Source organism: Nelumbo nucifera, chromosome 5 (genome assembly GCF_055504915.1).
Source record: "Nelumbo nucifera cultivar China Antique chromosome 5, China Antique-T2T, whole genome shotgun sequence".
Taxonomy (NCBI): Eukaryota; Viridiplantae; Streptophyta; class Magnoliopsida; order Proteales; family Nelumbonaceae; genus Nelumbo; species Nelumbo nucifera.
Window position 1 is genome coordinate 13,434,197 of NC_142653.1, and position 12,761 is coordinate 13,446,957.

Below are 12,761 nucleotides of genomic sequence, written 5' to 3' on the forward strand. Positions count from 1 at the left end.
AAATTTTTAACAACAATCATACATATAGAAGGGGAGTGATTTGGGCAGATCTCATTTTTGATAAAATGCTTCTTCTGATTCTATTAATATAAATATAAAGCCATAAAAGGTGCTTTTCTTTTCGGTATGCGCCCAGGACCCTGAATTTCAATTCCGGGAAGAATTTTCTTTTTCGGTAATTTCATAATCGGACTCCAAGGAAGGGAAGAATTCCGTAACCTAAGATATTTTGGGCCAACGTGGAAAAAATAAAAACGTTTACGGGCCGAGGTGGGCCCGTTTGACCATCGGGTTTAGGTCTGGAATCCGAGCCTAACCGTCATTTAAATTCCAAAATCCTTTTAGAAAATTTGGGAAAAACATTTTTTATTTCTTTACTCAATAAAAAAATTGATTTATTTATATTAAAAATCCTCAAAATCCAAAAAGAATGAAAGATCTCATATGTTTTAGGTCTGAATCTGAGGCCGGGCCTAAATTCATGTACAAACCCGACTTAAAACAACCGGGCCGGGTCAGCACATCGGACTACCCAGTCCATGAACTACAGCGAGATATTTTTGTATTGTATTTTATTTTCTCCTAATTTTAATTTTCTAAGGTCTAAACCGCGGGCAGACGTAAGGGCAGAAATTTGAGATTTGAGGGAGTGTACATGCTTGATGCTTGTGCTTCCATCATCGATATCCATTCTATTTCAATATTTTCTTTGATTCTTTCGCAGAAATTTGGCTTACCCTTTACCTAATCCCCATCCTTCTTTATTCTTTATTCGTTACGATAACCCAAAAGGAGGAGAGTTTCAAGCTCCTCGTTATCCGTTCGTCCTCGTTTTATTTTTCTGTTGACAAATCAAGGCCGCTCTTTCGGTCTTTCCTCGATTCCTTGAAAGGGTTTGGGTTTGGTGGTATGCAATCGATGGGTCGCGAACCCTCGTTTCGTAGTAAAGCGGTTCACTTTGTATCTGATCTCACTACTGTTCTGCTCAATCCAATCTCTGATAAACCATCGAAGTTTCATGTAAGTTATCGTTATTATTTTTTATTTTCCAGAATGCCCTATTGTGCTTTGCAAAGTCTGCTGGTTGCTGAAAGTTAATGATTTTCTTTTTCAGATAAGATCATCTAGATTAGTTATTACTGACCCAGTTCGAATTTTATGGTACTCTGTCAGTATATAGCTTTATTGAGATGATTGTCCTGTTTTTTTTTTTTTTTTTTATGTTCGGAAACCTATCTCTAAGGTTTGGGTATTTCACTTAGAGTTTCAACTAATGGTCTTATTTTAGCTTGTATGGAAACTGGAGATTTAATTTTTAGTTATTTAACCTGATATAGAACTGCAGGTTCATTCAATTTTGATATTTGGAATTTAGTAGAAATTTTAGATGAAAATTTGATATGTGGAAAGCTTTGTGTTTCCAAATTAATCATCATTTCCAAATCTTAGCCGACCCCATATAATATAATTGTGCAAGGCTTAGATGATGATGGACCAACTGGCCAAGGTTGTTACCTTACTTCATTGATCAGAGGCATTGGCAGCCTAATTGTATAACCAACTGCTAAGGTTGTTACCTTACTTCATTGATCAGAGACATCCCCAGCCTAATTGTATAACCAAGTGCTAAGGTTGTTGCCTTACTTCATTGATCAGAGGCATCACCAGCCTAATTGTATAATGAGTGCTTCCTGATATAAGCTGTTGAGCCTTGGATGAATCCCTTACCTGGTAGATAGGACGGCTCTGAGTTGATATAGTTGGATTGCTCTGCACCTGCTTGCCTCTTCGACTTGTTTTGTTATTGAGCTGCATTGTCTGTCCTAGCTTGGCTAATAAAAACAAGTATTGGGAAAAATAGAGAGTGGGGAGTGGGGGAAGGGAGATCATACTTTGTTACTGTCCACAGATTCTAGTCTGTCAGGAAGTTTTGTTAAAGACCATAACAATTACATGATGCTCTGTTATCTTTCCATGTGAATTCTTAAATAGCTTTTCTTTCATTGGATAGGATGTGACAGAGTCAGTAAAAAGCGAACAAGCATCAGATGAGGAAGAGGACTCAGGGACTCCAGTTGATGGCCCTGATACATCGTCTTTTACAGCATTCCTCTATTCTCTTTTGTCATCTCCAGAACTGGGGAATCATCCACATGTGGAAGAACAAAACACACATGATGCTGAAATGGGTGAACCAGCAACTGACTTGTTAATCAAGGGAAATATTGGAAGGAAAACTTTGTTTTCTAGGGGAAAACAATCACTTAGCAGAGTAATGTACCAAGCAGCAAGGTTGAGTGGGAACAGGAATCAAGCCCCAGAGCACAAGGATGATTATAATATGAAAAATGATGATGGAAACAGTTCAAAACTTGTTGGGCTTGAGTTGAGGCCTGTGCAGACTTCAAGAGAGGCTGTGCCAAGAGTTACTCTTCCAGATATTTCTGAACCTTCAATGCTTCTTTCAGAGAAAACACGAAGTGCTCTTTATGTTTCACTTCCGGCACTTGTTCAAGGGAGGAAATGGGTGTTGTTATACAGGTTGAGAAACATATAATTTTAGTATGTTTATGATTGATCTGTCCTGACATGTAACCTATTTTGGAAATTTGCAAGTTTGATATCAATAGGCTGTTTTGGCACCTTATCTAATGTATCTCTGTCCTAGTGCAGTACCTGGAGGCATGGAATATCACTTTCAACCCTATACAGGAGGAGTATGCTTTGCCCTGGTTTGAGTTTGCTGGTATTGTCCTTAAAAATAGTCTTAAAAGTAAAAAATGTAATGTTTTGATAGGTCATAGCAACTAGGTTGTCATCTCTGGAATCTATAGATCTTTGAAGATCATAATTAGATTCTTTTAATTGTAAAAGGGGTAGGGGAGAGATTACCTTCATGATTTAACCTTAAGCTGAAAACAAGAAAACACAACAGCCATTTGTCATGGCTGAACAATTTAAGTGGGACTCAGTGTTTTACTCAGGCAGTCAGCTCTAGTACTACCAATTCTTTATCCATACAAGAAAATACAACAGCCATTTGCCATGGCTGAACAATTTAAGTGGGATTCACAGTCTTTTACTCAGGCATTTAGCTCTAGTACTACCAATTCTTTATCCATGTTTATCAAACCAAAATAAGGAAAAAAGTATTGTGCCCTTGAAATGATTCTCCGCTGTAGTTTTTTTAATGTTGTAGATCATGACCACATTACCAGTGTGTAGAAGTATTTGCATTGATAATAATAAGTAATATTTCTGTGCATACAATCTGGTAGCATGACCCACTTTTACTCTGATCTACACTGTCATAAATACCCTGTTTGGGTTCATTCCTGATACGGAGACCACCTATTTAAATGGTAGTGATTGCTGATTGATATGGTGTCAGGGGCTTAAGCTCTAGATGGTCTACTGGATTCCAAACTTTCCTCATGCTGGTTTACTTGTCTGTTGGTTATCATACTTAATAGTCTTCAGTCTTTTCCATTATGTTAGTGCTTCTAGCTGGGTTTAGTGGATTATCAATGTACAACTATAATTTCATTTTACTTGGTGCTCTGTTCTATAATGCATGCACATCTGTTTCCAGGTTGTGGGAGACCAACAAGGTGCAGTATTTGGTGGTTTAGTCGAGGCACCACTCAGACCAACTAATAAGAGAAAATATCAGGTTCTGTTTGAAGACACAATCTTATGTCTTGTTCATTGGTCATCTTCCTCCATATTTTTCACTGAAAGTTTTGGGTTTCAAGCAGGGGACAAATGAAACATTTGTTTTTACAAATACATCTGGGCATCCAGTTATCTATCACCCCACAGGTATTAAGTGCTCCTGTTTGTCTAGCCTGAGTGGCAACCAGCAACTCTTGAACTTTGAACTCAACTGCCAATTTCTTTTGGAAAGGAGTTTGGTCTTGATCATGTAATAATTTACATATTTTTGTTATAATAAATCAATGTGAACTTTATTAGAAAAGATAAAGTAGAAATAAGAACAATATCTACTAGGTTAACATCAACCAGCATACCAATAAGCAATATCACCCAAATGCACAAACCATCTCACTCCCTCTGAGCTGGATCCCATACAACTCAGCCAATTGGCTATTGGTCCATTCTCTAGCCAATGGGTTGGCTGATCTCTGGAAGCACACATACAATGGGTTCAATCTGGATACCAGAGAATGCACCTCTCTAATAGAGTAAAAGTACAACCATACAGTAATGGGCTAGAAATCTCTTCCCTTATCTACCCAATGACTACTTGGGAATCTCCAATCTCCATGGAGGTTGCTAGCCTTAGTCCTTGAAGTAAAGAAATAAATTCTGCCTGAACAGTAGCATTGCCAATAGAGTTTGAATATACCATAAGAGTATGCGGTTCTCTTTTCTGTTGATTGAGGCCTTACATTATTGGTAAGTATGAGATATTTCAATAACTCCACTAGTGTGAGCTTGTCTTACACTGAGGTCTTACATATTGGTAAGTATGAGATTATGTCAGGTTGTAGCCAACATAAAACTTTTGTCAAACTTTTAACTAGCCAACACTATATTAGCTGGGATAAAGCTTAGATGATGCTGATGGTGAGGTGTTCTAATAAATGTATCAAATTTCTTTTTTTTTCTTGTTTTCTTATTTCTTTTAAATGAATTACATCTATTATTGACAAGCTTCGACATGGAAATTCTGTGGACCAGCTTGTTTTTTCAATGTAAGAGGCTGCCAGAAATCTCATTGACACAATTCACACAATAGAAAACTAGACAACATTTTGCTTCACTCTGTAACTTGTTTTTGCATCAGATCTAGTCCAACCATTTCTTATCAGTCTATTTTTTTCTTTTTGGTAACTATACATCAGTCAATGATACATCTTTATTATTAGCTATCTTTGCCTTTACAAACTCTATCAAGATCTCAGGTTGTTGTTCCTTATCTTCAAACAATCTTGCATTCCTTTCTCCCTATATGCTCCGTAAAATAACACTCCTAGTATAAAGGCATACCAAAATTATAGAAAAAAAGCAGAATTATGAAAAATATAAAGGTATACCACCTTCATTCTTTTGGACATTAAATTGAAAGGATACCACCCAAACAGTTCCATAATTTTGGATGGAGCCACCTGAGTTTTACTCCAAATAATGACAGAAAGAGAGTCCAAATCTGAGATGCATAGGAATATTAATTACCAGGTGATTAAGGCTTTCCCCATTCCTCAAACATAGAATGCACACATAGGGAGAGATACACAAGCAGTTGAATTTACTTTGGAGCCCTTCAGAGGTATGGATGATTTGAAGGGCAGCCTCCTAACGGAAAACCTTGACTTCAGGAAAAGGGCCCTCCCAAGTGACTTTCCAAGGAAAAGCCACAGATAGTAGAGGACTTCAAATAAAGGGTTTTGAAGAAAGACGAAACAGTAAATAATCCACTAGAGTTAGGTTCCCATACTCTCACCTCACCAGACAGATTGATGATCACTTGTTTTAGAATGTTTAAAGGGTTACCAACCTCCTCACATTCCCTGTCCCTTGAACCCCTTGAACCCCAAATTCCAAGACAAGGATCGATTATCAAATAGCACTAAGTTTGCAATGGGTTTGTTTATGAAAGAAGAAAGACTATAAACTCTAGGAAATGATGATTCACAAAGAGGCTGATTCAAGGGGTTCAAGGGACACTCCATACAATATCTTGAATCCGTTGCAAAAAGGTAGGTAAAATTGACAAATCTGATTTTTAAGGGCACGTCAGGGTTGAATTTCTAGAAAACCCGAAGCTCCACCATGAGGATTTAGTCCTTAAATACAGCTAATCACCAAGTGCCAAAAGCACACTCCATACAATATATTGGATCTTGATATATTTATTTTCGTTCTTTTTGGATACTAATGACATCATTTAACATGCAGTGGGCTTTATATTGTATTGTTTCTTCCTTACTGTTATAATGCATCAGGCTAGAGTTGATCCTAAAATTTTAACAGAACAGTGAGTGCAGTACTCTATTAGTTGAAGGGTTGGAATAACACCAAAATAAAGATGGTGTAGTACACAGGTCCTTGTAGATTCACCCTTAAATTCTTAAAATGTATTTAAACATTTGGTCTCCATCTGGATTAGACCTTCATGCCTTTATGACAGTCTCTTAGGAAAGGTTGTTCAATAGTTCTGAACTATGATACCCAGATACTTGAACATGCCTAGCATGCCAGTGTTGGATATGGAATCAGATACCACACGAATACTTCTAAAAAATCAGGAAAGTTTTCTAGAAACATGGAATTAGTTAATAAAACTTTAGCGGCTGTTTGGCATCGTTGCCGTTTCCTGGAGCAACAGCGCCACATCAGCACCATGTAGGAAAAAACGGTGCTCCAGGAAACAGCCATCTGTTTGGAACAGTTTTTCCATAGAAAACAGTGCTCCAAGCCACGCCTTGGAAATCGGGAAGGCATGGCTTGGAGCAACACCAAATTTGGTGTTTCCTGGAGCTGCAGCTCGTTGCTGCCAACAGGGCAGTGATGTGGCACTGGATAATGGGTAGAAGTGCAGAAAACGTTTCCTGGAGCATTGGTACCAAATAGAAAAAGTTGTTGCTCCAAGAAACGTCCTACCTGGCAGCAACGATTCTAAACAAAAAAAAGGCACCGTTTTCTCAGAAAATGGTGTTGCAACTGCAACATCGATGCCAAACACTAGCTTAAGGAATTGTTAGAAGAAACATAATTGCATACTCAAGGCTCAAAAAACCATAGCAAAGAACCAACTAAATCTAATAGGAGAAAATTAAGAAACTCAATATGCATCTCTCTTTTATCCTTTTAGCCATCTTTTAATCAAATATGTCAATTACTCGCCATTTTGACTTTCATTTTTTTGTTACCATATGTTTTGATTAGATTGAGAATATTCTTTTGTAATTACTTGCACTTTTCTTATTCTTTTGAACTATAGTGGCTTAGTGAATCATATGAAAATAATAAGCCAATTATCCAATCACCAATTCTCCCCTGGTTCTTTTAGAAAAATACTTTTAAAAAATTATGATGATTTTAATGAAATCTTGAAAATTTTTCTAGTAATATTCTGAAATTCTAAACCTTAAATTTAAAGTCTATCAATGAAATCTGAAATGTTGCAGACATATCTGCAAAATATCGGGGATATTTGGAAAAAAACAGATTCCTGGAGAATTTCGGTGCTTAGGATATCCATACCCATTATCGGTGCTTAGGATTTTAAGAAATGGAGTCATAACTCATATATCCAGTGTTGGCATGGATGTGGACTGTTATGGGCCCGCGAATAGGATCTCGTCACGGGTCAGTCCATGGGGAAAACCTCATGCTTTCCCTTGTTCCTCCCTTTTCTTGAAGATCCTATCTTGCCGCCCTAAAAGGTGATTTGTTCAAGAGATCACCAACTCTCCTTTGCTCTCTTTCTTGACTGAAATTTTCAATGCCTTTATTGAATAATATCAGCTCCTTAAATAGGAGATTACAAGAGATAAGGGTCCTACTTTTAGGAACTCCTTACTAATTAGGAAGACTCCCTACTTATCTATCCTACTGAACTGATAAGATAAGATAAGATTGAACTGATAAGATAAGATAAGATAAGACTCCCTTAATCTATTCTATTGAACTGATAAGATAAGATAAGACTGAACTGATAAGATAAGATAAGACTCTCTTAATCTATCCTACCGAACTGATAAGATAAGATAAGACTCCTACTAATCCCTGCTACTGAAAGCAGATAAGGTAAGAATACTGAATAGATAAGATAGGATGAGAACACTAAATTGTTGCTGCTGAGAACACTAAATTACTATTGCTGCTGCTGAGAACACTAAATTACTACTGCTGCTGCCGGCGCCCACATCATTACTCCCCTCTTGGACTATGAGCTTGCCCTCAAGCTCGAATTCAGGATGGGTGTCTTGAAACACAGTCAAAGGAATCCCGGATAGGTGGAATGATTTTGCTCTCCTGGATCGGGTTCCAATGAAGAGGGTTCATCCTCAGACAGCTGTAGTGAGATACCAAGATTTGACCATGCATAGCTGCATTCTTTGCCGCGGCCAACTGCAGCCTTAAGGTACTTCCGAGATGTCTTGAACTGTAGAGTACAAAGATTGTGAAGGCCAAGCTGGTGCCACTGAACCGCATCATCTGGATCCTCTTCTATTGCCTGCTTTAGTGTGTACAGAGCTCGCTCTTCCACTTCCGTCAAATCATTATGTCTAGTTCCAAACGTTGCTGCAATTTCATGCTGAGCCTTGTGAATCATGGCAAGTCCTGCCCATGCTATCCAAAGCTCAATTGTTGCAGAGTCCCCTTCTCTGAGTATTGAAGCCATTTCATTCGCAACCTATGAAAGTTGTTCAGTGGGATCTTGAGACCTTTCTGCATCCTTGATACGATGAAGCGCAACAGCATATCGAGTTGACATGCAATTAGGCTCCAGTTTTTCCGCCTTCTCCAGGCACTTTCCAGCACTTCTATGATCATCAGCCAAATAGTATGCATTAGCAAGATTCACCCAGATATGTGCAGCCTTAGGATCTGATCTAATTGTAGCTAACAAACACTCTTTTGCAACATTTGCAGCCGCAACATGAGGCATACAAGCTCCTTCACTAGCACTTGCCCCAACACCTGCAACAACTTGAAGATATGCAATCCCAAGATTCTGCAACACCTCGACGACACCGGATTCCTACTAATCGGGACATTCTTGGTGTTGCTAACCTGCGCTAGGGCAACGACTTGCCGCTCACCCGACGATTCTGCCACGTTTGGTCGGCGGCCGGTTGTGGTTGCAGCCCCTTCCGGGTTTCTTTCCTTGCTGGAAAAGTACAACTCCATCAAGCGCCTTAATTCTCGGACGTCATCCTTGAACTCGTGCACCTCCATACTGTTTTCCACGATCTTGAGCTCTGGATTCTAAACCCTAGTCTTCAATTGCTCAAGGTCACCCATGACGCCTTGCTCTGATACCAAGTTGTTATGGGCCCGTGAATAGGATCTCATCACGGGTCGGTCCACGGGGAAAACCTCTTACTTTCCCTTGTTCCTCCCTTTTCTTGAAGAACCTATCTTGCCGCCCTAAAAGGTGATTTGTTCAAGAGATCACCAACTCTCCTTTGCTCTCTTTCTTGACTGAAATTTTCGATGCCTTTATTGAATAATATCAGCTCCTTAAATAGGAGATTACAAGAGATAAGAATCCTACTTTTAGGAAGACTCCCTTCTAATCTATCCTACTGAACTGATAAGATAAGATAAGACTCCCTTAATCTATCCTACCGAACTGACAAGATAAGATAAGACTCCTACTAATCCTTGCTACTGAAAGTAGGGTAAGAATACTGAATAGATAAGATAGGATGAGAACACTAAATTGCTGCTGCTGAGAACACTAAATTACTGCTGCTGCTGCCGGCGCCCACATCATGGACACAGGAGTTGGAATGAAATGTGTGTCCAAGAGTCATACTCGGCAAGATAGGAATACATGGACTTCCAGATGCGTCTATGGAAAAGTGTTTAGTAGACTAGCTGTTCATCTATGCCAAATAAGCTAGGAGATGAGAAAGAAAAGTTATGTAGAAGTCTCTCAAGAATCCATGGAGTGTTGGACTGGGACATGTGTCTGACACGACACATTATCCATTTAGGAGAATCCCTGCAACACTGTCCTAGTTTCCATATGCATGTCCATAACTCCATATCTGTATTTTTTTGGTAAAAATGTCCATATCTGTATTTGGTATATCCTTAAAGCTATTGTGCACTTTAGAATATTGTATGATTAAATTGATTGATGTAAAGAAGCTGCTACCATGGCAATATCATGATTTTTACGAGTGAATGTGGTTGAATCCTGGCAAAATCAAATCTTCATTGGTGCTTGACTACTATAGATATGCAGGTCTGAATCGTTATTTCACTCTGTGCTCAACTGACTTTTTGGCATTGGGTGGGGGTGGTCACTTTGCTCTTTATCTGGATGGAGACTTGTGAGTACTCCATGTTCAATTTATTTTTCACTTTTTGTGGGCTAATTCTATGATGTATTTTCCTTTGTATCAAAAAAGATGAATTATCAATCCTGATGTAGAAGTCGTTTCTTATTAGAATGAGTGGATCGAGCTCATCCTCAGAAACCTATGGGAACTCCTGTCTTGCACGATCTGAAGACTTTGAAGTGAAAGAGGTTGAGGTATGACTGGTGCATGTTTTTCCAAGTCCACTGAGTCATTGGCTTGATGATTAGATGCATATTTATATTTGGTAATGCTTTTTGCAGTTGTGGGGCTTTGCCTATGCTTCTAAGTATGAAGAAACACTTGCTTTGTGCCGGACTGAGGTGCCTGGGATTTGCCGGTGGTGAGTCTTCCCATGAGCACGAGGTGGACAGTCTCCATGAACATGGGGTGGATGGCATTTCATTGTGAGGATTGATAAATCAAGCATAATGGGTCCGAAGAACTGTTGTACATGTAAATATCTCTGTGATTACTACATACACTATTTACCAAAAAAAGTGATTACTACATACACGTTATCTTGTATGAATTGTACATATTTCTGAGAGTTTAACGTTGTCTAGCTTACCAATTTTGGGTACGATTTGGATTGTGACTGTGTAGAATGTAAATAATAGTGCTAATTAATTAACTCAAGCTTTCCCAATGTTAGCTGGATCGTAATCAGAAATTTTCATTCAATTCTTTTTTCCCCTCTTCAAAATCTGCTTGTCTTGTACTTGCACTTTCAGAAAAGAATCTTGTGGAGTACTATTTTAAGATTGCAACATGTGGTATGGTTTGAAGATTGAAGGAGAGGAGCTTTGGAGTGGGCTTTTGTTTATTCATTTATTCCAATTGAAGGCTTAGAAAATTAGAGTTGTGCAAATTGAATGGTAACTTTTCTACTGGATTGTTAATTAAGGTGTTCGTCAATATGACCATTCCCTTGAGGTGGTTTTCTCAAGAAAAATAACATTTGCATAATTCATGTGTTTTCATTATTTTCACAATCTAAGAATGGTGAAAACCAATTATTCTTTGTTTTTGCTTCCAGGGAAGTTCTTTCATATTATGTCAGCAACAGATAAGCAAAATATATAGAAAGTGGGTGACCGCTGATATGGCAATTTATTTCAAGTTTTTGGAAGCTTGTTTTTTTCCCCACTTTTGTAAACAAGGAATGTTCCCTCAATTTTCACAGTTTGAAATTATTATTATTCTTTTTAATTTATGATGGAAATTTGCCACAAGAAATGGCCGTGAGTCTCAGTTTGGAAGGAATAGAGTTACAATGGGCATTTGTTCATTCCATTAAGCATTGGACCATCAAAAACATAGGCTGTCTTTGGTTGCAGTGCAAATAGATGTAAAACTATGGTACTTCAAATGATTTGGATGGAAATTCTGATTTATTTTTTTTGTTTAAAATTTTACCTTATTTTATTTGATTGAAGTAAAACAGCAGAATAAAGCAAAACCCAAAACAAAATTAAACCATAATTTACATTCTTTTCATTTGCTCTCTCCATGCATTTGTACTAATGCAACAAATTGCAACCATATCTACAATGCCCGTGTTATCATCGAGGCTCAGCTCAGAAAGAGTATAAATACAAGTACATACAAAATACAAGATTTTATATTCTATATAAACTGAGCCCAAAGTGCAAAGTATTTGTTGAACAAGCATCTCTGCCACCAACGCAAGTGTGTGTGAACTGGGCTACAACCAATTACAATAGAACACGCCACTGATGGGCTTACACCACATGTGGGTCCCATGTATATAAAACACTGCATGCTCACTTATGATCGGTTACGTAGTATGGTTTACACACTAATGTCCAGTAAGCAAATCTCTGCATACACTAAACATCTTATGAATTTAATATATTTAACATGTATGAGAGATATTCCTGATGTGGCTGGATGCCACATGTACAGAACTTTTGCTTGTGGGAGACCCGGGCTGGGCTCGCATTTGATATTTATTCAATTTATTCTGTTTTTTTTTGTTTGAAAATTTGTAGGAATCTACATAAAGTGCCATATTCACATCCTTTGGGTCTTGAATTTTATGTGTTTGTTTTTTGTTTTTTTTTAAGAGAAATCACATTGGGCTGATTCGTTCATTCATCATCAGAATGTATAACATATCTATCAATATCCCCACTACAATCAGGGTTATTTCCTACCATAACCTGGTTAGACTTTGGGGAAGATCTTTCTACCAAAAGATGCATATCAAAAAGACGTGAAAAACTCATTTCGAGCTTATTTAGAAAAGCTAGCTAGAAATGGAGTTTCTCTAACCAAATAATCTTTGAACTATCAAAATTGTTATGTGAAAGCTCACTACATCTTAACTGTCAGATCTTGACAAACAGCACGTTAGGTCTTTCATTTATTGTTTGCTTTTGAGTTGCTGTTCTATTGGTTTTCTTCTTATCATCCTTACAAAAAATTCAAAAACTCATCACTCATGACAATGTAGCAATCTGGACAATTGGATTGAGGTTCCACCAACGACATTAATTATATGGCGGCCTTTACTCCCATTTGATAATTTCCTACTCGGGAGGTGTAGTGTTATAGTGTTTAGAAGTAGTTATAACCATTAACCAATTCAGACCACAGAGAACCAACCAGAAGTAGGAGTAATGAAACAATTTGATATGGTTTTCTTCAACTACCCATAGTTTTTATGGAAGT

At 37.9% G+C, this 12,761-nt stretch overlaps 1 protein-coding gene across 1 annotated transcript; it reads left to right on the forward strand.

Moving 5' to 3' along the window:
- The first annotated feature begins 599 nt into the window (after nucleotides 1–599).
- On the forward strand, nucleotides 600–10,713 carry LOC104605123 (TLD-domain containing nucleolar protein). The gene is made up of 8 exons (XM_010269751.3): nucleotides 600–1,020; nucleotides 2,012–2,541; nucleotides 2,674–2,746; nucleotides 3,593–3,673; nucleotides 3,759–3,822; nucleotides 9,950–10,037; nucleotides 10,156–10,240; nucleotides 10,328–10,713. Exons 1-8 carry the CDS (start codon nucleotides 910–912, stop codon nucleotides 10,409–10,411), a joined length of 1,116 nt encoding a protein of 371 aa, XP_010268053.1. The 5' UTR covers nucleotides 600–909; the 3' UTR covers nucleotides 10,412–10,713.
- The last annotated feature ends 2,048 nt before the right edge of the window (nucleotides 10,714–12,761 follow it).

Coding starts and splice junctions, on each gene's coding strand:
- LOC104605123 (XM_010269751.3), top strand. CDS start 910: ATGCAATCGATGGGTCGCGAACCCTCGTTTCGTAGTAAAGCGGTTCAC. Junction 2,747..3,592: donor GCCCTGGTTTGAGTTTGCTG/GTATTGTCCTTA, acceptor ATCTGTTTCCAG/GTTGTGGGAGACCAACAAGG. Junction 10,241..10,327: donor TTGAAGTGAAAGAGGTTGAG/GTATGACTGGTG, acceptor TGCTTTTTGCAG/TTGTGGGGCTTTGCCTATGC.